This window comes from Bombina bombina, chromosome 5, assembly GCF_027579735.1.
Source record: "Bombina bombina isolate aBomBom1 chromosome 5, aBomBom1.pri, whole genome shotgun sequence".
Lineage (NCBI taxonomy): Eukaryota > Metazoa > Chordata > Amphibia > Anura > Bombinatoridae > Bombina > Bombina bombina.
In genome coordinates, this window is record NC_069503.1 from 44,357,125 (window position 1) to 44,381,780 (window position 24,656).

A 24,656-nucleotide genomic window follows, 5' to 3' on the forward strand; every position below is an offset into this window, starting at 1 on the left:
CGCAACATTAAGTGACTATTTGCTAAATGACCGGCAGTAGATTGTAAGATTAAAAGCAAGGCGGTCAAGGTTTTCCCATATAAACTGCTGATATATCTTAGAATTACGATCTAATACGGATGACAGTAACACAGGATTCATAAGTCTCTCTAACCGGCACGGACCAGTAACTTTGCTCTTGGCTGATCTCCTTATTACACTGTCTCTTGAGATTATAGGTCAAGACGAGTAACATTTTAATTACTGTGAGCTGAACATGCTGTGTGAATGTTATGAAGGATTTAGCTTAACTACACATATCTATATAAAATGTTTAATTATGTGTTCTAAGAAAAGTAAACAAAATATACTTTGATTATTTATGTTGTACTAGATATATACAATCTGCACTGGGAGCCATACCTTAATTTTAACACCTTAGTTTTGGAGATACATATATACTTAAGATGAGGCTTATTATTTGAACCTGTTTCCCTTCAATATGTCATAGCTGTACAGATTTTATGTTTATATTTTTTCTATCTTTATTTTTTCTTCTAGAACTTTATGGTAAATGTTACATATGAAACATATGTCTGCCTACTTTTTATTTATAACTGCTGCATAGTTTCTATTCTAGAATCTTAGTGTAGACATATCCAACTTTTGAAAAATGTTTAAATGCTAGGATGATATCCTTTGTGCCTATGTTCCTAAAATTTAGTATTTGACTTATTTTGTTTGCTCTTCTCAAGCCTTATGACATAGCCTGTGCAATCTTTAGTCTTATTACATAGAGATCATCTTTATTAACAGTGGCTATAGAGCAATTCTTATACAATTTTATTCTGATTTTTATGAATGTTTTGTGCTGAGCCGATGGATACAGCTGCCCACTTACATTAGAATAACTATGTACTTACAAGCCCCCTCAAGGAACAATCTTGGTTACACATGTTGATGTTAGGTCATATTTATATAGCCAGTTTTGCGAAACCACGGCACTCTTGGTATAATTTTTTCATGGCTACTTAACGTTTAAATTGCTGGCTCCACGTTCTTTACCCCCCACCTTTATATAGTTCTCTGGCTAAGTACTTATATCCCAGAGAATAATTTGCGGTTTACCTCGATAAATACCGCTTTTGACTTGCATTTTTTATTCTTTAGCTACCTGTTGCAGATGACATGTTCATTTTCAAGTGGAGTTGAGTAGACAATTTGAAAACAGGAATTATCTTATTCAGACACATTACAGTTCTTGCTAAGGGATTTTAGGTATTTGAAAATATGAACCTTTTAATTCTCCTTTTGTTATCATTGGTATCTGGCTCTATCCCAAGGGCCCTGGGTGGAGCCGGATCTGGAGCAATAATTATTAGATCATAGTCCTTAAGACTCGTGCAAGCCTACCCTCTACAAATGTAGTGATTGTTTTACTTCCTATCAACAGGTATTTAACTTTTTTCCTGTTCCCTCTACACCAGCTTTACGTCCTCTAATAAACTGAGGCATTGTCGCAGGTCCTTACTTCCCTTTTACCCTATATTCACAAAGCTTATACTCTTAAGCTCTATTTCTCCAACATTGGTGTGTCCGGTCCACGGCGTCATCCATTACTTGTGGGATATTCTCTTCCCCTACAGGGAAAGGCAAGGAGAGCACACAGCAAGAGCTGTCCATATAGCTCCCCCTCTGGCTCCGCCCCCAGTCATTCTCCTTGCCGCTCTGAACAAGTAGCATCTCCACGGGGATGGTGAGGAGTTTGTGGTGTTAGTTGTAGTTTTTTATTTCTTCTATCAAGAGTTTGTTATTTTAAAATAGTGCTGGTATGTACTATTTACTCTGAAACAGAAAGAGATGAAGAGTTCTGTTTAAAAGAGGAGTATGATTTTAGCAGCAGTAACTAAAATCGATTGCTGTTCCCACACAGGACTGTTGAGATGAGAGAACTTCAGTTGGGGGGAACAGTTTGCAGACTTTTCTGCTCAAGGTATGACTAGCCATTTTCTAACAAGACTGTGTAATGCTGGAAGGCTGTCATTTTTCCCTCATGGGGATCGGTAAGCCATTTTCTTAGACTTAGAAAGAATAAAGGGCTTATTATGGGCTATTAACTGGTGGACACTCTTAAGGGCTAAATCGATTGTTTATTTAAGTTTTTATTTTAAGTTTGAAGTGGATTTCACACTTTTATTATTTGGGGAACGTTTTTTATCAGCAGGCACTAGTTAAGACACCTTCCCAGTCAGGAAGGGCCTTTCACTGTATTAGGCAGAGCCTCATTTTCGTGCCATTATTGTGCAGTTTCTTTTAAGTACAGTGCATGCAGATGCATGTGAGAGGGTCTGGTGTCCACTGAAAAAGTTCCTAGAAGGCTTGAAATACCCCCCTGGGATAGTTGAAGTCACAACAAAGGCTGTGGCTGGGACTGTAGTGGGGTTAAAATTGCAAACGGCTCCGGTTTCCACATTTTAAGGGTTAACAGCTTGAAAATTGGGGTGCAATACTTTGAATGCATTAAGACACTGTGGTGAAAATTTGGTAAAGATTGGATAATTCCTTCATAGTTTTTCACATATTCAGTAATAAAGTGTGCCCTGTTTAACATTTAAAGAGACAGTAACGGTTTTGTTTTAAAACGTTTTTTGTACTTTATTAACCAGTTTAAGCCTGTTTAACATGTCTGTACCTTCTGATAGATCATGTTCTGTATGTATGGAAGCCAATGTGGTTCCCCCTTCAAATATATGTGATAATTGTGCCATAGCGTCCAAACACAGTAAGGACAGTATTGTCACAAATAGTAAGGTTGCCCAGGATGATTCCTCAGATGAAGGAAGTAGAGATAGTTCTACATCTTCTCCTTCTGTGTCTATACCAGTTATGCCCGCGCAGGAGACCCCTAGTACTTCTAGCGCGCCAATGCTTGTTACTATGCAACAATTGACGGCAGTAATGGATAACTCCATAGCTAATATTTTATCCAAAATGCCAGCATTTCAGAGAAAGCGCGATTGCTCTGTTTTAAACACTGTAGAGCAGGAGGGCGCTGATGATAATTTTTCTGTCATACCCTCACACCAGTCTGAAGTGGCAGTGAGGGAGGGTTTCTCAGATGGAGAAATTTCTGATACAGGAAGAATTTCTCAGCAGGCAGAACCTGATGTTGTGACATTTAAATTTAAATCAGAGCATCTCCGCGCGTTACTTAAGGAGGTGCTATCTACTCTGGATGATTGTGACAATCTGGTCATCCCAGAAAACTTGTGCAAGATGGACAAGTTTCTAGAGGTCCCGGTGCACCCTGATGCCTTTCCGATACCTAAACGGGTGGCGGACATAGTGAATAAGGAGTGGGAGAAGCCAGGCATACCTTTTGTCCCTCCTCCTATATTTAAGAAATTGTTCCCTATGGTCAACCCCAGGAAGGACATATGGCAAACAGTCCCTAAGGTCGAGGGGGCGGTTTCTACACTAGCCAAACGCACCACCATTCCCATTGAGGACAATTGTGCTTTCAAAGATCCTATGGATAAAAAATTGGAGGGTTTGCTTAAAAAGATTTTTGTACAGCAAGGTTACCTCCTTCAACCTATTTCGTGCATTATTCCTGTCACTACAGCGGCATGGTTCTGGATCGAGGAACTGGAAAAGTCGCTCAGTAAGGAGACTCCGTATGAGGAAGTCATGGACAGAATTCACGCACTTAAGTTAGCTAATTCCTTTATTTTAGACGCCGCTTTGCAGTTAGCGAGATTAGCGGCGAAAAATTCAGGGTTTGCAATTGTGGCGCGCAGAGCGCTCTGGCTAAAGTCTTGGTCGGCGGATGTATCTTCCAAGACAAAATTGCTTAATATCCCTTTCAAAGGTAAGACCCTTTTTGGGCCAGAATTGAAAGAAATTATTTCAGACATCACTGGGGGAAAGGGCCATGCCCTCCCACAGGATAGGCCTTTCAAGGCTAAGAATAAGTCCAATTTTCGTTCCTTTCGCAATTTCAGGAACGGACCGGCTTCTAACTCGGCAGCCTCTAGACAAGAGGGTAACGCTTCCCAGACTAAACCAGCTTGGAAACCAATGCAAGGCTGAAATAAGGGTAAACAGGCCAAGAAGCCTGCTGCTGCTACCAAGACAGCATGAAGGGGTAGCCCCCGATCCGGGACCGGATCTAGTAGGGGGCAGACTCTCTCTCTTTGCTCAGGCCTGGGCAAGAGATGTTCAGGATCCCTGGACACTAGAAATAGTCTCTCAGGGTTATCTTCTAGAATTCAAGGAACTACCCCCAAGGGGAAGGTTCCACATTTATCACTTATCTTCAAACCAAATAAGTAGACAGGCATTCTTACATTGTTTAGAAGACCTGTTAAAGATGGGAGTGATACACCCAGTTCCAACTGTGGAACAAGTTCAGGGGTTTTTACTCAAATCTGTTTGTAGTTCCCAAAAAAGAGGGAACTTTCAGACCAATTCTGGATTTAAAAATTCTAAACAAATTTCTCAGAGTTCCATCGTTCAAAATGGAAACCATTCGAACAATTTTACCTACAATCCAGGAGGGTCAATATATGACTACCGTGGATTTAAAGGATGCGTATCTACATATTCCTATCCACAAAGATCATCATCAGTTCCTAAGGTTCGCCTTTCTGGACAAACATTATCAGTTCGTGGCTGTCCCATTCGGACTAGCCACTGCTCCCAGAATTTTCACAAAGGTGCTCGGGTCCCTTCTAGCGGTTCTAAGACCAAGGGGCATTGCAGTGGCACCTTAACTGGACGACATTCTAATGCAAGCGTCGTCTCTTTCCAAGGCAAAGGCTCATACAGACATTGTTCTAGCCTTTCTCAGATCTCACGGGTGGAAGGTGAACGTAGAAAAGAGTTCCCTGTCTCCGTCGACAAGAGTTCCCTTTTTGGGAACAATAATACATTCTTTTGAAATGAAGATCTTCCTGACAGAAGTCAGAAAGTCAAAGCTTCTAAACGCTTGTCAAGTTCTTCTCTCTTTTTTGCTCGAATTCATTTAAGACCATTACAACTGTGCATGCTCCAGTAGACAGGATCACCTGTCTCAGGGAATGAGTTTCTACAGACCAAAGTGGGTCATTGTCATGACCGTCGCCAGTCTATCAGGCTGGGGCGCGGTCTGGGATTCCCTGAAAACTCAGGGTTTATGGTCTCGGGAAGAGTCTCTTCTCCCGATCAACATCCTAGAACTTAGAGCGATATTCAATGCTCTCCGGGCTTGGCCTCATCTAGCGAAGGCCGGATACATAAGATTCCAGTCAGATAACATGACGACTGTAGCTTACATCAACCATCAGGGAGGAACAAGGAGTTCCTTGGCGATGAGAGAGGTATCCGAGATCATCAAATGGGCGGAGGATCACTCCTGCCACCTATCTGCAATCCACATCCCAGGAGTAGACAACTGGGAGGCGGATTACCTGAGTCGTCAGATTTTCTATCCGGGGGAGTGGGAACTCCACCCGGAGGTGTTTGCCCAGTTGACTCAATTATGGGGCATTCCAGACATGGATCTGATGGCGTCTCGTCAGAACTTCAAGGTTCCTTGCTACGGGTCCAGATCCAGGGATCCCAAGGCCACTCTAGTGGATGCATTAGGGGCACCTTGGTCGTTCAACCTAGCTTATGCGTTTCCACCGTTCCCTCTCCTTCCCAGGCTTGTAGCCAGGATCAAACAGGAGAAGGCCTCGGTGATTCTGATAGCTCCTGCGTGGCCGCGCAGGACTTGGTATACAGACCTGGTGAATATGTCATCGGCTCCACCATGGAAGCTACCTTTGAGACAGGATCTTCTAGTACAAGGTCCATTTGAACATCCAAATCTAATTTCTCTGCAGCTGATTGCTTGGAAATTGAACGTTTGATTTTATCCAAGCATGGGTTTTCAGATTCAGTGATAGATACTCTGGTCCAAGCCAGAAAACCTGTGTCTAGAAAGATTTACCATAAAATATGGAAAAGATATATCTGTTGGTGTGAATCCAAGGGATTCTCCTGGAGTAAGATTACAATTCCTAAGATCCTCTCCTTTCTCCAAGAAGGTTTGGATAAGGGATCGTCAGCGAGTTCTCTAAAAGGACAGATTTCTGCTTTATCTGTCTTGTTATACAAACGACTGGCAGCTGTGCCAGAGGTACAAGCTTTTGTACAGGCTTTGGTCAGAATCAAACCTGTTTACAGACCCTTGACTCCTCCTTGGAGTCTAAATTTAGTTATTTCAGTTCTTCAGGGGGTTCCGTTTGAACCCTTACATTCCATAGATATCAAGTTGCTATCTTGGAAAGTTCTGTTTTTGGTTGCTATTTCTTCTGCTAGAAGAGTTTCTGAATTATCTGCTTTGCAGTGTGATCCACCCTATCTGGTGTTCCATTCAGATAAGGTTATTTTGCGTACCAAGCCTGGTTTTCTTCCAAAAGTTGTTTCCAACAAGAATATTAACCAGGAAATAGTTGTTCCTTCTCTGTGCCCGAATCCAGTTTCAAAGAAGGAACGTTTGTTACACAATTTAGATGTAGTCCGTGCTTTAAAGTTCTATTTAGAAGCAACAAAGAATTTTAGACAAACATCATCCTTGTTTGTCGTTTACTCTGGTAAGAGGAGAGGACAAAAAGCTATTGCTACCTCTCTTTCTTTCTGGCTGAAAAGCATTATCCGATTGGCTTATGAGACTGCCGGACGGCAGCCTCCTGAACGGATCACAGCTCACTCCACTAGGGCTGTGGCTTCCACATGGGCCTTCAAGAACGAGGCTTCTGTTAATCAGATATGGAAGGCAACGACTTGGTCTTCTCTGCACACTTTTGCCAAATTTTACAAATTTTATATTTTTGCTTCTTCGGAGGCTGTTTTTGGGAGAAAGGTTTTGCAAGCCGTGGTGCCTTCTGTTTAGGTAACCTGATTTGCTCCCTCCCTTCATCCATGTCCTAAAGCTTTGGTATTGGTTCCCACAAGTAATGGATGACGCCGTGGACCAGACACACCAATGTTGGAGAAAACAGAATTTATGCTTACCTGATAAATTACTTTCTCCAACGGTGTGTCAGGTCCACGGCCCGCCCTGGTTTTTTTAATCAGGTTTGAAAATTTTTTCTTTTTCTTTATACACTACAGTCACCACGGCACCCTATAGTTTTCTCCTTTTTCTCCTAACCGTCGGTCGAATGACTGGGGGGCGGAGCCAGAGGGGGAGCTATATGGACAGCTCTTGCTGTGTGCTCTCCTTGCCTTTCCCTGTAGGGGAGGAGAATATCCCACAAGTAATGGATGACGCCGTGGACCGGACATACCGTTGGAGAAAGTAATTTATCAGGTAAGCATAAATTCTGTTTTTCATTTCTAAACATCTTTTGAGCTTTAGAGCTTTTTTTAATATCACTTCAAAAGCAAAAGGAAAAACATGTTTTGTTCTTTTTTTAGAGCTTATTGTTATAAAATATATATTTTCCATGTGAGATTTATTTCTAAGTATTGTAACACAAAGAAAAAGTTCTGAAAATGTGAGGTTCATTTTCTACTCCTCTTAAATTATCCTGTGATGCAACAGGTATGATTGTATTATAATTTTCTCAAGACAATCGATATGATTTTTATTTCTGTACCATTGTATTAGTTGATGTATTGTTTGTCTCTTATTGTATATCAAACCTCAATAAAAAAAATTATTTAAAAAAATAAAAATAAATATTTGGTCCAGTTGTCTTACGCTGATTTTTTCTTCAACATAACAATACTAATAGACATTAAATAGTGAGTGAGTGGGAGCGGAGGTTAGATTTATCAGCTCCTGTCGAGGAGTGGCATCGTACACTCTTAATTACAAAAAAAACCTCCACTGCATCACCATATATGAAACTTGCATAAAGCTACTAAAACATTGGTACTATGTCCCGGCTCGACTTGCTGAAATCTTTCCCAAGGCCTCCCTAGCTTGTTGGAGAGATTGTTCACATACAGGTGACATGACTCACATTTGGTGGAGTTGCCCTAAGCTCAGGCCCATTTGGAATCGATGCTTCGCAACGCTTGCTACCTTAGGTATTAGCCTTCCCAGAACTCCCGAGACGGCCTTATTTCACCTAGGCACATGCAAACTGCCCAAACACTATGGTACCCTAAGTATTTATCTATTCTCTGCGGTCAAACTAAATATAGCGAGATCTTGGAAAAGATCTCTCCCCGCGGCCTGGTTGGACATTATATTAACAATGGCTTACATATACTCCATGGAGAAAAACATTTATTATACGTCAGGTAGATCTGATTTTTTTTAACTAATTTGGTCCGACTGGAAGAGAAGGTTTGACACTTCTTGGCTCCCCAGCTTTGAGACCTAGGATACACTACCCCTTGATTTTTTGCTAGAGTTTCTTGCTCCACCCCCAATAAGCCTGGTCCGACTGTTTCCCAATGAAAGACCAAAGTTCCTAATACTTCCCTTGCCCACTCCCCCCCCCCTTTTTTTTTGCCTTCACCCAACATTGCCTCATCCCTCAGAGAGATATTAGCAATTTTTCCTTATAAGAGTTTTTCATCAATTTTGTATTGTCTTCTTCTATATTCCAGTGTATTTGAATTTGTCGTATGATTTTCTCGTACAGCTGTTGTATCTATTGATTATTTGAAAAACCAATAAAAACATAAAAAAAAAAAATAGTGAGTGAAGTTATTTCTATGTGTTTATTGCAGTATTAGTCACTGTACGTTTGTGACACACAGATAATATCCCGGCACACAGCTGATATAACAATACTATTAGACATTAAATAGTGAGTGAGTGAAGTTACCTCTATGTGTTTATTGTATTATTAGTCACTGTACATTTGTGACACACAGATAATATCCCGGCACACAGCTGATATAACAATACTATTAGACATTAAATAGTGAGTGAGTGACGTTATTTCTATGTGTTTATTGTATTATTAGTCACTGTACGTCTGTGACACACAGATAATATCCCGGCACATAGCTGATATAACAATACTATTAGACATTAAATAGTGAGTGTCAGTGAAGTTATTTATGTGTGTTTATTGCATTATTAGTCACTGTATGCTTGTGACACACAGATAATATCCCGGCACACAGTTGGCCTGATATAACAATACTATTAGACATTAAATAGTGAGTGACGTTATTTCTATGTGTTTATTGCATTATTAGTCACTGTACGTCTGTGACACACAGATAATATCCCGGCACACAGCTGATATAACAATACTATTAGACAATAAATAGTGAGTGTCAGTGAAGTTATTTATGTGTGTTTATTGCATTATTAGTCACTGTACGCTTGTGACACACAGATAATGTCCTGGCACACAGCTGATATAACAATACTATTAGACATTAAATAGTGAGTGAGTGACGTTATTTCTATGTGTTTATTGCATTATTAGTCACTGTACGTCTGTGACACACAGATAATATCCCGGCACACAGCTGATATAACAATACTATTAGACATTAAATAGTGAGTCAGTGAAGTTATTTCTATGTGTTTATTGCATTATTAGTCACTGTACGTCTGTGACACACAGATAATATCCCGGCACACAGCTGATATAACAATACTATTAGACATTAAATAGTGAGTCAGTGAAGTTATTTCTGTGTGTTTATTGCATTATTAGTCACTGTACGTCTGTGACACACAGATAATATCCTGGCACACAGCTGATATAACAATACTATTAGACATTAAATAGTGAGTCAGTGAAGTTACCTCTATGTGTTTATTGCATTATTAGTCACTGTACCTCTGTGACACACAGATAATATCCCGGCACACAGCTGATATAACAATACTATTAGACATTAAATAGTGAGTGAGTGAAGTTATTTCTATGTGTTTATTGCATTATTAGTCACTGTACCTCTGTGACACACAGATAATATCCCGGCACACAGCTGATATAACAATACTATTAGACATTAAATAGTGAGTGAGTGAAGTTATTTCTATGTGTTTATTACATTATTAGTCACTGTACGTCTGTGACACACAGATAATATCCCGGCACACAGCTGATATAACAATACTATTACACATTAAATAGTGAGTCAGTGAAGTTATTTCTATGTGTTTATTGCATTATTAGTCACTGTACGTCTGTGACACACAGATAATATCCCAGCACACAGCTGATATAACAATACTATTAGACATTAAATAGTGAGTGAAGTTATTTCTATGTGTTTATTGCATTATTAGTCACTGTACGTCTGTGACACACAGATAATATCCCGGCACACAGCTGCTATAACAATACTATTAGACATTAAATAGTGAGTGAGTGAAGTTATTTCTATGTGTTTATTACATTATTAGTCACTGTACGTCTGTGACACACAGATAATATCCCGCACACAGCTGATATAACAATACTATTAGACATTAAATAGTGAGTGAGTGATGTTTCCCAAGGCCTCCCTAGCTTGTTGGAGAGATTGTTCACATACAGGTGACATGACTCACATTTGGTGGAGTTGCCCTAAGCTCAGGCCCATTTGGAATCGATGCTTCGCAACGCTTGCTACCTTAGGTATTAGCCTTCCCAGAACTCCCGAGACGGCCTTATTTCACCTAGGCACATGCAAACTGCCCAAACACTATGGTACCCTAAGTATTTATCTATTCTCTGCAGTCAAACTAAATATAGCGAGATCTTGGAAAAGATCTCTCCCCACGGCCTGGTTGGACATTATATTAACAATGGCTTACATATATTCCATGGAGAAAAACATTTATTATACGTCAGGTAGATCTGATTTTTTTTAACTAATTTGGTCCGACTGGAAGAGAAGGTTTGACACTTCTTGGCTCCCCAGCTTTGAGACCTAGGATACACTACCCCTTGATTTTTTGCTAGAGTTTCTTGCTCCACCCCCAATAAGCCTGGTCCGACTGTTTCCCAATGAAAGACCTAAGTTCCTAATACTTCCCTTGCCCACTCCCCCCCCCCTTTTTTTTGCCTTCACCCAACATTGCCTCATCCCTCAGAGAGATATTAGCAATTTTTCCTTATAAGAGTTTTTCATCAATTTTGTATTGTCTTCTTCTATATTCCAGTGTATTTGAATTTGTCGTATGATTTTCTCGTACAGCTGTTGTATCTATTGATTATTTGAAAAACCAATAAAAACATTAAAAAAAAAAAATAGTGAGTGAAGTTATTTCTGTGTTTATTGCAGTATTAGTCACTGTACGTTTGTGACACACAGATAATATCCCGGCACACAGCTGATATAACAATACTATTAGACATTAAATAGTGAGTGAGTGACGTTATTTCTATGTGTTTATTGTATTATTAGTCACTGTACGTCTGTGACACACAGATAATATCCCGACACACAGATAATATCCCGGCACATAGCTGATATAACAATACTATTAGACATTAAATAGTGAGTGTCAGTGAAGTTATTTATGTGTGTTTATTGCATTATTAGTCACTGTACGCTTGTGACACACAGATAATATCCCGGCACACAGTTGGCCTGATATAACAATACTATTAGACATTAAATAGTGAGTGACGTTATTTCTATGTGTTTATTGCATTATTAGTCACTGTACGTCTGTGACACACAGATAATATCCCGGCACACAGCTGATATAACAATACTATTAGACAATAAATAGTGAGTGTCAGTGAAGTTATTTATGTGTGTTTATTGCATTATTAGTCACTGTACGCTTGTGACACACAGATAATGTCCTGGCACACAGCTGATATAACAATACTATTAGACATTAAATAGTGAGTGAGTGACGTTATTTCTATGTGTTTATTGCATTATTAGTCACTGTACGTCTGTGACACACAGATAATATCCCGGCACACAGCTGATATAACAATACTATTAGACATTAAATAGTGAGTCAGTGAAGTTATTTCTATGTGTTTATTGCATTATTAGTCACTGTACGTCTGTGACACACAGATAATATCCCGGCACACAGCTGATATAACAATACTATTAGACATTAAATAGTGAGTCAGTGAAGTTATTTCTGTGTGTTTATTGCATTATTAGTCACTGTACGTCTGTGACACACAGATAATATCCTGGCACACAGCTGATATAACAATACTATTAGACATTAAATAGTGAGTCAGTGAAGTTACCTCTATGTGTTTATTGCATTATTAGTCACTGTACGCTTGTGACACAAAGATAATGTCCTGGCACACAGCTGATATAACAATACTATTAGACATTAAATAGTGAGTGAGTGACGTTATTTCTATGTGTTTATTGCATTATTAGTCACTGTACGTCTGTGACACACAGATAATATCCTGGCACACAGCTGATATAACAATACTATTAGACATTAAATAGTGAGTGAGTGAAGTTATTTCTATGTGTTTATTGCATTATTAGTCACTGTACGTCTGTGACACACAGATAATATCCCAGCACACAGCTGATATAACAATACTATTAGACATTAAATAGTGAGTCAGTGAAGTTACCTCTATGTGTTTATTGCATTATTAGTCACTGTACGCTTGTGACACACAGATAATATCCCGGCACACAGCTGATATATCAATACTATTAGACATTAAATAGTGAGTGAGTGAAGTTATTTCTATGTGTTTATTGCATTATTAGTCAATGTACGTCTGTGACATACAGATAATATCCCGGCACAGAGCTGATATAACAATACTATTAGACAATAAATAGTAAGTGAGTGAAGTTATTTATACAGGGAGTGCAGAATTATTAGGCAAGTTGTATTTTTGAGGATTAATTTTATTATTGAACAACAACCATGTTCTCAATGAACCCAAAAAACTCATTAATATCAAAGCTGAAAATTTTTGGAAGTAGTTTTTAGTTTGTTTTTAGTTTTAGCTATTTTAGGGGGATATCTGTGTGTGCAGGTAACTATTACTGTGCATAATTATTAGGCAACTTAACAAAAAACAAATATATACCCATTTCAATTATTTATTTTTACCAGTGAAACCAATATAACATCTCAACATTCACAAATATACATTTCTGACATTCAAAAACAAAACAAAAACAAATCAGTGACCAATATAGCCACCTTTCTTTGCAAGGACACTCAAAAGCCTGCCATCCATGGATTCTGTCAGTGTTTTGATCTGTTCACCATCAACATTGCGTGCAGCAGCAACCACAGCCTCCCAGACACTGTTCAGAGAGGTGTACTGTTTTCCCTCCTTGTAAATCTCACATTTGATGATGGACCACAGGTTCTCAATGGGGTTCAGATCAGGTGAACAAGGAGGCCATGTCATTAGATTTTCTTCTTTTATACCCTTTCTTGCCAGCCACGCTGTGGAGTACTTGGACGCGTGTGATGGAGCATTGTCCTGCATGAAAATCATGTTTTTCTTGAAGGATGCAGACTTCTTCCTGTACCACTGCTTGAAGAAGGTGTCTTCCAGAAACTGGCAGTAGGACTGGGAGTTGAGCTTGACTCCATCCTCAACCCGAAAAGGCCCCACAAGCTCATCTTTGATGATACCAGCCCAAACCAGTACTCCACCTCCACCTTGCTGGCGTCTGAGTCGGACTGGAGCTCTCTGCCCTTTACCAATCCAGCCACGGGCCCTTCCATCTGGCCCATCCAGCCACGGGCCCATCCATCTGGCCCAGTCTTGACGTTTCAGCTTGTGTGTCTTTTTCAGTGGTGGTCGTCTTTCAGCCTTTCTTACCTTGGCCATGTCTCTGAGTATTGCACACCTTGTGCTTTTGGGCACTCCAGTGATGTTGCAGCTCTGAAATATGGCCAAACTGGTGGCAAGTGGCATCTTGGCAGCTGCACGCTTGACTTTTCTCAGTTCATGGGCAGTTATTTTGCTCCTTGGTTTTTCCCACACGCTTCTTGCGACCCTGTTGACTATTTTGAATGAAACGCTTGATTGTTCGATGATCACGCTTCAGAAGCTTTGCAATTTTAAGAGTGCTGCATCCCTCTGCAAGATATCTCACTATTTTTGACTTTTCTGAGCCTGTCAAGTCCTTCTTTTGACCCATTTTGCCAAAGGAAAGGAAGTTGCCTAATAATTATGCACACCTGATATAGGGTGTTGATGTCATTAGACCACACCCCTTCTCATTAAAGAGATGCACATCACCTAATATGCTTAATTGGTAGTAGGCTTTCTAGCCTATACAGCTTGGAGTAAGACAACATGCATAAAGAGGATGATGTGGTCAAAATACTCATTTGCCTAATAATTCTGCACTCCCTGTATGTGTTTATTGCATTATTAGTCACTGTAAGTTTGTGACGCACAGATAATATCCCGGCACTCAGCTGATATAACAATACTATTAGACATTAAATAGTGAGTGTGTGAAGTTACCTCTATGTGTTTATTGCATTATTAATCACTGTACGTCTGTGACATACAGATAATATCCTGGCACAGAGCTGATATAACAATACTATTAGACAATAAATAGTAAGTGAGTGAAGTTATTTATATGTGTTTATTGCATTATTAGTCACTGTAAGTTTGTGACACACAGATAATATCTGGCACACAGCTGATATAACAATACTATTAGACAATAAATAGTGAGTGAAGTTATTTCTATGTGTTTATTGCATTATTAGTCACTGTACGTCTGTGACACACAGATAATATCCGGCACACAGCTGATATAACAATACTATTCGACAATGAAAGTATAGGGTAAAGTTGTTTTTCTAGGAATAATTAGTCAGTTTATATTACAGTCTCAAGGTGCTTACTGTCCCTTTAGCCAGTTTTGCATAACCAGCACTGTTATATTAATATGTGTTTTACCTCTTTGATTAGCTTGTATCTAAGCCTCTGCAGATTGCCCCCTATCTTAGTGCTTTTGACAGACATACAGTCTAGCCAATCAGTGCAGACTCCTAAATAACTTCACAGGAGTGAACACAATGTTATCTATATGATACATATGAACTGGTACTGTCTAACTGTGAAAAACTTTCAAAATGCTCTGAGCTAGGAGGCGGTTTTCAATGGTTTAGAAATCAGTTTGAGCCTACCTAGGTTTAGCTTTTCAAAAATACCACCAAGGGAACAAAGCAAATTTATTGATAAAAGTCAATAGGAAAGTTGTTTAATTTTGACTGTCCCTTTAATGAAAATAACATTGTGACAAATCTAACAAGATATTTATTACCTAGAATATAATTTGTATTAATTATTTCTGTTATTAATTAAAGGGATATAAAAAATATATTAGATCAGTTTATTATTGTACCACTGATTGTATATAACTATGATTTAACTCCTGCAAAGAGATTAAACACATAGTTGAAGTCAGCTTTACAGCAGCAATGTACTACTGGGAGCTAGCTGAGCATATCTTGTGAGCCAATGACAAGAGTCATGTGTGTAGCCACCAATCAGCAGTCAGCTCCCAGTAGTAACTTTCTGCTGCTGGGAATATGTACATATTCTTGTTAGCAAAGGATACCAAGAGAATAAAGTACATTTGATAACAGAAGTGAAGTTTAAAGTGTCTTAAAATGACACATTCTATCTGAATCATCATCATTTAATCTCCTATCACTTTAAGTACGATTTAAGTAACAAAAAATGTCTGTGTATAAAGTCTTGCTGGTGATTAATAATCAGGGTTGGTGTAGGTCGGGGTTAATTTGATATTGTTTTATGTACTGTTAAAGGGACAGTAAAGTAAATATTAAACTTAAATAGATTGGATAGAACATGACATTTCAAACAACTTTCTAATTTACTTATATTATCAATTGTGCTTAGTTCTCTTGGTATCCTTTGTTAAAGAGTACTCCTAGGTATACTCAGGAGTGTGTATGTGTCTTTAGGCGGCAGAGATTGCAACAACATTTATAGCAATGTTATACATAGTTACAAGCACTGCTGCACAGAGTGCTAAATGCACATCCGTAATCGAATATCAGCCTCTGAGGTCTACTCTTTTACAAAGGATACCAAAAGAACAAAGCAAATTAGATAATAGAAATAAATTAGAAAGTTGGGTAAAATTGCTGCTCTATATAAATTATCAGAGTTTAACTTTCACTGTCAGATTTGGCTTCTGTTTTTTATGATGTTTTCCTAATTAATCTGTGATAACAGAATTTATGCTTACCTGATAAATTACTTTCTCCAACGGTGTGTCCGGTCCACGGCGTCATCCTTACTTGTGGGAATATCTCTTCCCCAACAGGAAATGGCAAAGAGTCCCAGCAAAGCTGGCCATATAGTCCCTCCTAGGCTCCGCCCACCCCAGTCATTTGACCGATGGACAGGAGGAAAAAATAGGAGAAACCATAGGGTGCCGTGGTGACTGTAGTTAGAGAAAATAATTCATCAAACCTGATTAAAAAACCAGGGCGGGCCGTGGACCGGACACACCGTTGGAGAAAGTAATTTATCAGGTAAGCATAAATTCTGTTTTCTCCAACATTGGTGTGTCCGGTCCACGGCGTCATCCTTACTTGTGGGAACCAATACCAAAGCTTTAGGACACGGATGAAGGGAGGGAGCAAATCAGGTTACCTAAACGGAAGGCACCACGGCTTGCAAAACCTTTCTCCCAAAAATAGCCTCCGAAGAAGCAAAAGTATCAAATTTGTAAAATTTGGCAAAAGTGTGCAGTGAAGACCAAGTCGCTGCCTTACATATCTGATCAACAGAAGCCTCGTTCTTGAAGGCCCATGTGGAAGCCACAGCCCTAGTGGAGTGAGCTGTTATTCTTTCAGGAGGCTGCCGTCCGGCAGTCTCATAAGCCAATCGGATGATGCTTTTAAGCCAAAAGGAAAGAGAGGTAGAAGTTGCTTTTTGACCTCTCCTTTTACCAGAATAGACGACAAACAGATAAGATGTTTGTCTGAAGTCTTTTGAAGCTTCTAAGTAGAATTTTAGAGCACGGACTACATCTAAATTGTGTAGCAAACGTTCCTTCTTTGAAACTGGATTCGGACACAAAGAAGGTACAACTATCTCCTGGTTAATATTTTTGTTGGAAACAACCTTTGGAAGAAAACCAGGCTTAGTACGCAAAACAACCTTATCTGAATGGAACACCAGATAGGGCGGAGTACACTGCAGAGCAGATAACTCAGAAACTCTTCTAGCAGAAGAAATAGCAACCAAAAACAAAACTTTCCAAGATAACAACTTAATATCTATGGAATGTAAAGGTTCAAACGGAACCCCTTGAAGAACTGAAAGAACTAGATTTAAACTCCAGGGAGGAGTCAAAGGTCTGTAAACAGGCTTGATCCTAACCAGAGCCTGAACAAATGCTTGAACATCTGGCACAGCTGCCAGTCGTTTGTGTAGTAAGACAGATAAAGCAGAAATCTGTCCCTTTAGAGAACTCGCAGATAATCCTTTATCCAAACATTCTTGTAGAAAGGAAAGGATCTTAGGAATTTTTATCGTATTCCATGGGAATCCCTTGGATTCACACCAGCAGATATATATTTTCCATATTTTATGGTAAATTTTTCTAGTTACCGGTTTTCTGGCTTGAACCAGAGTATCTATCACAGAATCTGAAAACCCAAGCTTTGATAGAATCAAGCGTTCAATCTCCAAGCCGTCAGCTGGAGGGAGACCAGATTTGGATGTTCGAATGGACCCTGTACAAGAAGGTCCTGTCTCAAAGGTAGCCTCCATGGTGGAGCCGATGACATATTCACCAGGTCTGCATACCAAGTCCTGCGTGGCCACGCAGGAGCTATCAAGATCACCGAGGCCCTCTCCTGCTTGATCCTGGCTACCAGCCTGGGAATGAGAGGAAACGGTGGAAACACATAAGCTAGGTTGAAGGTCCAAGGCGCTACTAGTGCATCCACTAGAGTCGCCTTGGGATCCCTGGATCTGGACCCGTAGCGAGGAACCTTGAAGTTCTGACGAGACGCCATCAGATCCATATCTGGAATGCCCCATAATTGCGTCAACTGGGCAAAGATCTCCGGGTGGAGTTCCCACTCCCCCGGATGGAATGTCTGACGACTCAAGTAATCCGCTTCCCAGTTTTCCACACCTGGGATGTGGATTGCAGATAGGTGGCAGGAGTGATCCTCCACCCATTGTATTATTTTGGCCACTTCTTTCATCGCCAGGGAACTCCTTGTTCCCCCCTGATGATTGATATAAGCAACAGTCGTCATGTAGTCTGATTGGAATCTTATGAATCTGGCCTTTGCTAGCTGAGGCCAAGCCCTTAGAGCATTGAATATCGCTCTTAGTTCCAGAATGTTTATCGGGAGAAGAGACTCTTCCCGAGACCATAGTCCCTGAGCTTTCAGGGATTCCCAGACCGCGCCCCAGCCCACTAGACTGGCGTCGGTCGTGACGATGACCAACTCTGGTCTGCGGAAGCTCATTCCCTGGGATAGGTGGTCCAGGGTTAGCCACCAACGTAGTGAATCTCTGGTCTTCTGATCTACTTGAATCACTGGAGACAAGTCTGTATAGTCCCCATTCCACTGTTTCAGCATGCACAGTTGTAATGGTCTTAGATGAATTCGCGCAAAAGGAACTATGTCCATTGCTGCAACCATCAACCCTATTACTTCCATGCACTGAGCTATGGAAGGACGTGGAACAGAATGAAGAACTTGACAAGCGCCTAGAAGTTTTGACTTTCTGACATCTGTCAGAAAAATCCTCATTTCTAAAGAATCTATTATTGTTCCCAAGAAGGGAACTCTTGTCGACGGAGACAGAGAACTTTTTTCTATGTTCACCTTCCATCCGTGAGATCTGAGAAAGGCCAGAACGATGTCTGTATGAGCCTTTGCCTTTGAAAGGGACGACGCTTGTATTAGAATGTCGTCCAAGTATGGTACTACTGCAATGCCCCTCGGTCTTAGAACCGCTAGAAGGGACCCGAGTACCTTTGTGAAAATCCTTGGAGCAGTGGCTAACCCGAATGGGAGGGCCACAAACTGGTAATGTTTGTCCAGAAAGGCGAACCTTAGGAACTGATGATGTTCTTTGTGGATAGGAATATGTAGGTACGCATCCTTTAGATCCACGGTAGTCATAAATTGACCTTCCTGGATTGTAGGTAGAATCGTTCGAATGGTTTCCATTTTGAACGATGGTACTCTGAGAAATTTGTTTAGGATTTTTAAATCCAGAATTGGTCTGAAGGTTCCCTCTTTTTTGGGAACTACGAACAGATTTGAGTAAAATCCCATTCCTTGTTCCGCCATTGGAACTGGGTGTATCACTCCCATCTTTAACAGGTCTTCTACACAATGTAAGAATGCCTGTCTCTTTATTTGGTTTGAGGATAAGTGAGACATGTGAAACCTTCCCCTTGGGGGTAGTTCCTTGAATTCCAGAAGATAACCCTGAGAAACTATTTCTAGCGTCCAGGGATCCTGAACATCTCTTGCCCAAGCCTGAGCAAAGAGAGAGAGTCTGCCCCCCACTAGATCCGGTCCCGGATCGGGGGCTACTCCTTCATGCTGTTTTGTTAGCAGCAGCAGGCTTCTTGGTCTGCTTACCCCTGTTCCAGCCTTGCATCGGTTTCCAGGCTGGTTTGGTCTGTGAAGCATTACCCTCTTGCTTAGAGGATGCAGAATTAGAGGCCGGTCCGTTCCTGAAATTACGAAAGGAACGAAAATTAGACTTATTCTTGGCTTTGAAAGGCCTATCTTGTGGGAAGGCGTGGCCCTTTCCCCCAGTGATGTCTGAGATAATCTCTTTCAATTCTGGCCCAAAGAGAGTTTTACCCTTGAAGGGGATATTAAGCAATTTTGTCTTGGATGATACATCCGCTGACCAAGACTTTAGCCAAAGCGCTCTGCGCGCCACTATTGCAAACCCTGAATTTTTCGCAGCTAATCTAGCTAATTGCAAAGCGGCATCTAAAATAAAAGAATTAGCCAACTTAAGTGCGTGAACTCTGTCCATAACCTCCTCATATGGAGTCTCTCTACTGAGCGACTTTTCTAGTTCCTCGAACCAGAACCACGCTGCTGTAGTGACAGGAACAATGCACGAAATGGGTTGCAGAAGGTAACCTTGCTGTACAAAAATATTTTTAAGCAAACCCTCCAATTTTTTATCCATAGGATCTTTGAAAGCACAATTATCCTCAATAGGAATAGTAGTGCGCTTGTTTAGAGTAGAAACTGCCCCCTCGACCTTAGGGACTGTCTGCCATAAGTCCTTTCTGGGGTCGACCATAGGAAATAATTTCTTAAATATAGGAGGGGGGGACAAAAGGTATGCCGGGCTTCTCCCACTCCTTATTCACAATGTCCACCACCCACTTGGGTATAGGAAAAACGTTGGGGTGCACCGGAACCTCTAGGAACTTGTCCATCTTGCATAATTTTTCTGGAATGACCAGGTTGTCACAATCATCCAGAGTAGATAACACCTCCTTAAGCAGTGCGCAGAGATGCTCTAATGTAAACTTAAATGTCACAACATCAGGTTCAGCCTGTTGAGAAATTTTTCCTGAATCTGAAATTTCCCCATCTGACAAAACCTCCCTCATGGCCCCTTCAGATTGGTGTGAGGGTATGACAGAGCAATTATCATCAGCGCCCTCCTGCTCTTCAGTGTTTAAAACAGAGCAATCGCGCTTTCTCTGATATGCAGGCATTTTGGATAAAATATTTGCTATGGAGTTATCCATTACTGCCGTCAATTGTTGCATAGTAATAAGCATTGGCGCGCTAGAAGTACTAGGGGCCTCCTGCGTGGGCAAAACTGGTATAGACACAGAAGGAGATGATGTAGAACCATGTCTACTCCCTTCATCTGATGAATCATCTTGGGCAACTTCATTATCTGTGGCAGTACTGTCCTTACTTTGTTTGGACGCTATGGCACAATTATCACACAATTTTGAAGGGGGAGACACATTGACTTTCATACATATAGAACATAGCTTATCTGAAGGTACATGTTAAACAGGCTTAAACTTGTCAATAAAGCACAACAACCGTTTTAAAACAAAACCGTTACTGTCTCTTTAAATTTTAAACAGAGCACACTTTATTACTGAATATGTGAAAAAGTATGAAGGAATTGTTCAAAATTTACCAAAATTTCACCACAGTGTCTTAAAGCATTCAAAGTATTGCACACCAATTTTCAGAGCTTTAACCCTTAAAATAACGAAACCGGTTACAGTTTTAACCCCTCTACAGTCCCAGCTACAGCCTTTGCTGCGACTTTACCAAACCCAGGGGGGAATACGATACCAAATGAAGCCTTCTAGGAACTTTTCCAACTACTTTCAGATCCTCACACATGCATCTGCATGTCTTGCTCTCAAAAGTAACTGCGCAGTAATGGCGCGAAAATGAGGCTCAGCCTACAACTGGGAAGGCCCTTCCTGACTGGAAAAGGTGTCTAACACAGTGCCTGACGTTAAAAAACGTTCCCCAAGTTTATAAGTGTGAATTACCAGCATAAACATGTATAAAATGCCCAAATAAAGCAATCGATTTTGCCCATAAAAGTGTCTACCAGTTTTATAGCCCATATTAAGCCCTTTATTCTGTTTGAGACTAAGAAAATGGCTTACCGGTCCCCATGAGGGGAAATGACAGCCTTCAAGCATTACACAGTCTTGTTAGAAATATGGCTAGTCATACCTTAAGCAGAAAAGTCTGCTAACTGTTTCCCCCAACTGAAGTTACTTCATCTCAACAGTCCTATGTGGAAACAGCAAACGATTTTAGTTACTGTCTGCTAAAATCATACTCCTCTCACAAACAGAACTCTTCATCTTTTTCTGTTTCAGAGTAAATAGTACATACCAGCACTATTTTAAAATAACAAACTCTTGATAGTAGAATAAAAAACTACAACTAAACACCACATACTATTAACCATCTCCGTGGAGATGTTGCCTGTGCAACGGCAAAGAGAATGACTGGGTTGGGCGGAGCCTAGGAGGGACTATATGGCCAGCTTTGCTGGGACTCTTTGCCATTTCCTGTTGGGGAAGAGATATTCCCACAAGTAAGGATGACGCCGTGGACCGGACACACCAATGTTGGAGAAATTGTGTTTTTAATTATACAAAAAACACAAAATACTGGTCTGGATTACAATCACTTTTTATTTGCATGAAAAAACATTGTATATCATTATATAGTAAAAAGCAACATTACATGATATATGCACACAATGGTATAAATATACCTAACACTTGTGCTCTTGATACAAAGGGATTTATCAGACATATAATGTTCCCTTTATATATACAGTATGTGCTATTATCAGTTCTTGTGGCTTCTAACTAACATGAAAACATCTAACAGACATAATATCAAGTTACAGAACATGACACACATATTACATACCCAGTATACATGTAGGTTATAGTAGCCATTTAAATTAAACTGATTATGATAACATGACACACATATTACATACCCAGTATACATGTAGGTTATAGTAGCCATTTAAATTAAACTGATTATGATCACATGACACACATATTACATACCCAGTATACATGTAGGTTATAGTAGCCATTTAAATTAAACTGATTATGATCACGTATGTACCGGTTACTAATATTGTGTCTCATGAAATAAAATCAGTTCCCCCTCAGTAATTCCTCTGGTATATAACATGTACAATGCTAAGCATCTATTGCTATAAGAAAAGGTTTATCCACATTATGTGCACATTAAATATATCTCCCAGATGTCAATCATTTGAGACTGATGTTCTTGTTTATAGAATTCTCTAACACTCTATTCATATAAAGACTCTTTTATTCTGTAAATGTAATTATTTCCTCCCCTATGTAAATCAAACGTACAACTCCTAACACTGGCATATTAATAAACAACACTGGGGGTGCTTTGGTGGTGAATGGTTGTGTAAACTGGTCAAAATGAGGACAGATCTGTATATTCCTGTGTGGTGTTTGGATTCTATCCCATTGATATGAGAGAAACTGAGGTGCACATATATAGAGGAACAAAGGACAGCAGGAGAGCACTTCCAATCTGGGGCTTTTATAACTGGGATTTAGAAGTATTATTTACAATAGGATCCTTTTTGATGCTTCTATTTAGAGAGTTTGTCCTCTTTAAGATAATTGTAAAAAGGTTTGTACACTGTGTATATAAAAACCTTATTTTCCACTTTCTAAACATGTGAAAGGTTTCTTCCCTTGTGACTCCTTTCATGTTCTCTCAGATTACGCTTTTGTGTAAAACATTTCCCACACTCTGTACATGTGAAAGGCTTTTCCCCTGTGTGACTCCTTTCATGATCTCTCAGATTACTCTTTTGTGTAAAACATTTTCCACACTCTGTGCATGTGAAAGGTTTTTCCTCTGTGTGAATCCTTTCATGAGTTTTTAGATAATGTATTTGTTTAAAACCTTTTCCACACTCTGTACATGTGAAAGGCTTTTCTCCTGTGTGACTCCTTTCATGAGTTTTCAGACTATTTATTTGTGTAAAACATTTCCCACACTCTGTACATGTGAAAGGCTTTTCTCCTGTGTGAATCCTTTCATGAGTTTTTAGATCATTTATTTGTGTAAAACCTTGTCCACACTCTGTACATGTGAAAGGCTTTTCCCCTGTGTGAAATCTTACATGAGTTTTCAGATAACTCTTATGTGTAAAACTTTTTCCACACTTTGTACATGTAAAAGGCTTTTCTCCTGTGTGAATCCTTTCATGAGTTTTTAGATAATGTATTTGTGTAAAACCTTTTCCACACTCTGTACACGTGAAAGGCTTTTCTCCTGTATGAATCATTTCATGAGTTTTCAGATTACTCTTAAGTGTAAAACTTTTTCCACACTCTGTACATGTAAAAGGTTTTTCTCCTGTGTGAATCCTTTCATGACTTTTCAGATTACTCATTTGTGTAAAACATTTTCCACACTCTGTACATGTGAAAGGCTTTTTTCCTGTATGAATCCTTTCATGAGTTTTCAGACTATTTAGTTGTGCAAATCCTCTTCCACACTCTGTACACGTGAAAGGTTTCTCCCCTGTGTGGGTTTTTTCATGAGATATGAGACTTCCCTTGGATGTAAAACATCTCCCACACTCATTACATGTGAAAGGTTTCTCCCCTGTGTGGGTCTTTTTGTGACACTTAAGGCTTCCTTTAGATGTGAAACATCTCCCACATTCTGTACACATGTGAGGTTTCACAACTGTGTGAACTGTGTGGTGTTCAAGGAGATGCAAATTGCATGTGAATCTTTTCTCACATTCTGTACATTTGAAAGGTTTCTTATTTCTATGAATCATTTGGCTAGACTTAAGACTTTCCCCTTCTTTTAAATGTTTTGAAAACTCAGTAAATTTGTGTGGTTTATACTCTGGGATAATCATTTCACTAGATAAGTCATAAATGTTGTCCTCTTGTTTGATGACTAAATTACTCTCTGTACATAATGATTGCTGCCCGGTTCCTGCCAATTTTCCATCTCCTTTAAATATCTGTTTTGATATCCCCAATGTTTGTGAATAGTCATTGGTGTCTAAGACTTTTGGAGTCTGTGGTATCATTCTGATGCTTTCTGTAGTGAAGGATGGGTATGAACTATTCAAGTGATTGTCTACATAAAAAGAAAAGGAATAAAGAAAGTTTATTCTTTAAAATGGAATCCATCGTTTTACACCAATCATATTATTTAT

The 24,656-nt window shown here is 39.7% G+C and overlaps 2 protein-coding genes across 2 annotated transcripts in view; one reads left to right on the top strand and one right to left on the bottom strand.

The window, feature by feature from the left end:
- Window positions 1-24,656, top strand: part of LOC128661274 (uncharacterized) — a 322,964-nt gene that overhangs the window by 122,085 nt on the left and 176,223 nt on the right. The gene's annotated exons all lie outside the window — the stretch shown is intronic.
- Window positions 22,078-24,656, bottom strand: part of LOC128659801 (gastrula zinc finger protein XlCGF57.1-like) — a 70,204-nt gene continuing 67,625 nt past the window's right edge. The window contains exon 3 of the mRNA XM_053713373.1: window positions 22,078-24,577. Coding sequence (XP_053569348.1) covers window positions 23,139-24,577 — 1,439 coding nt within the window. The 3' untranslated portion in view covers window positions 22,078-23,138. The remainder of the gene's footprint in view (window positions 24,578-24,656) is intronic.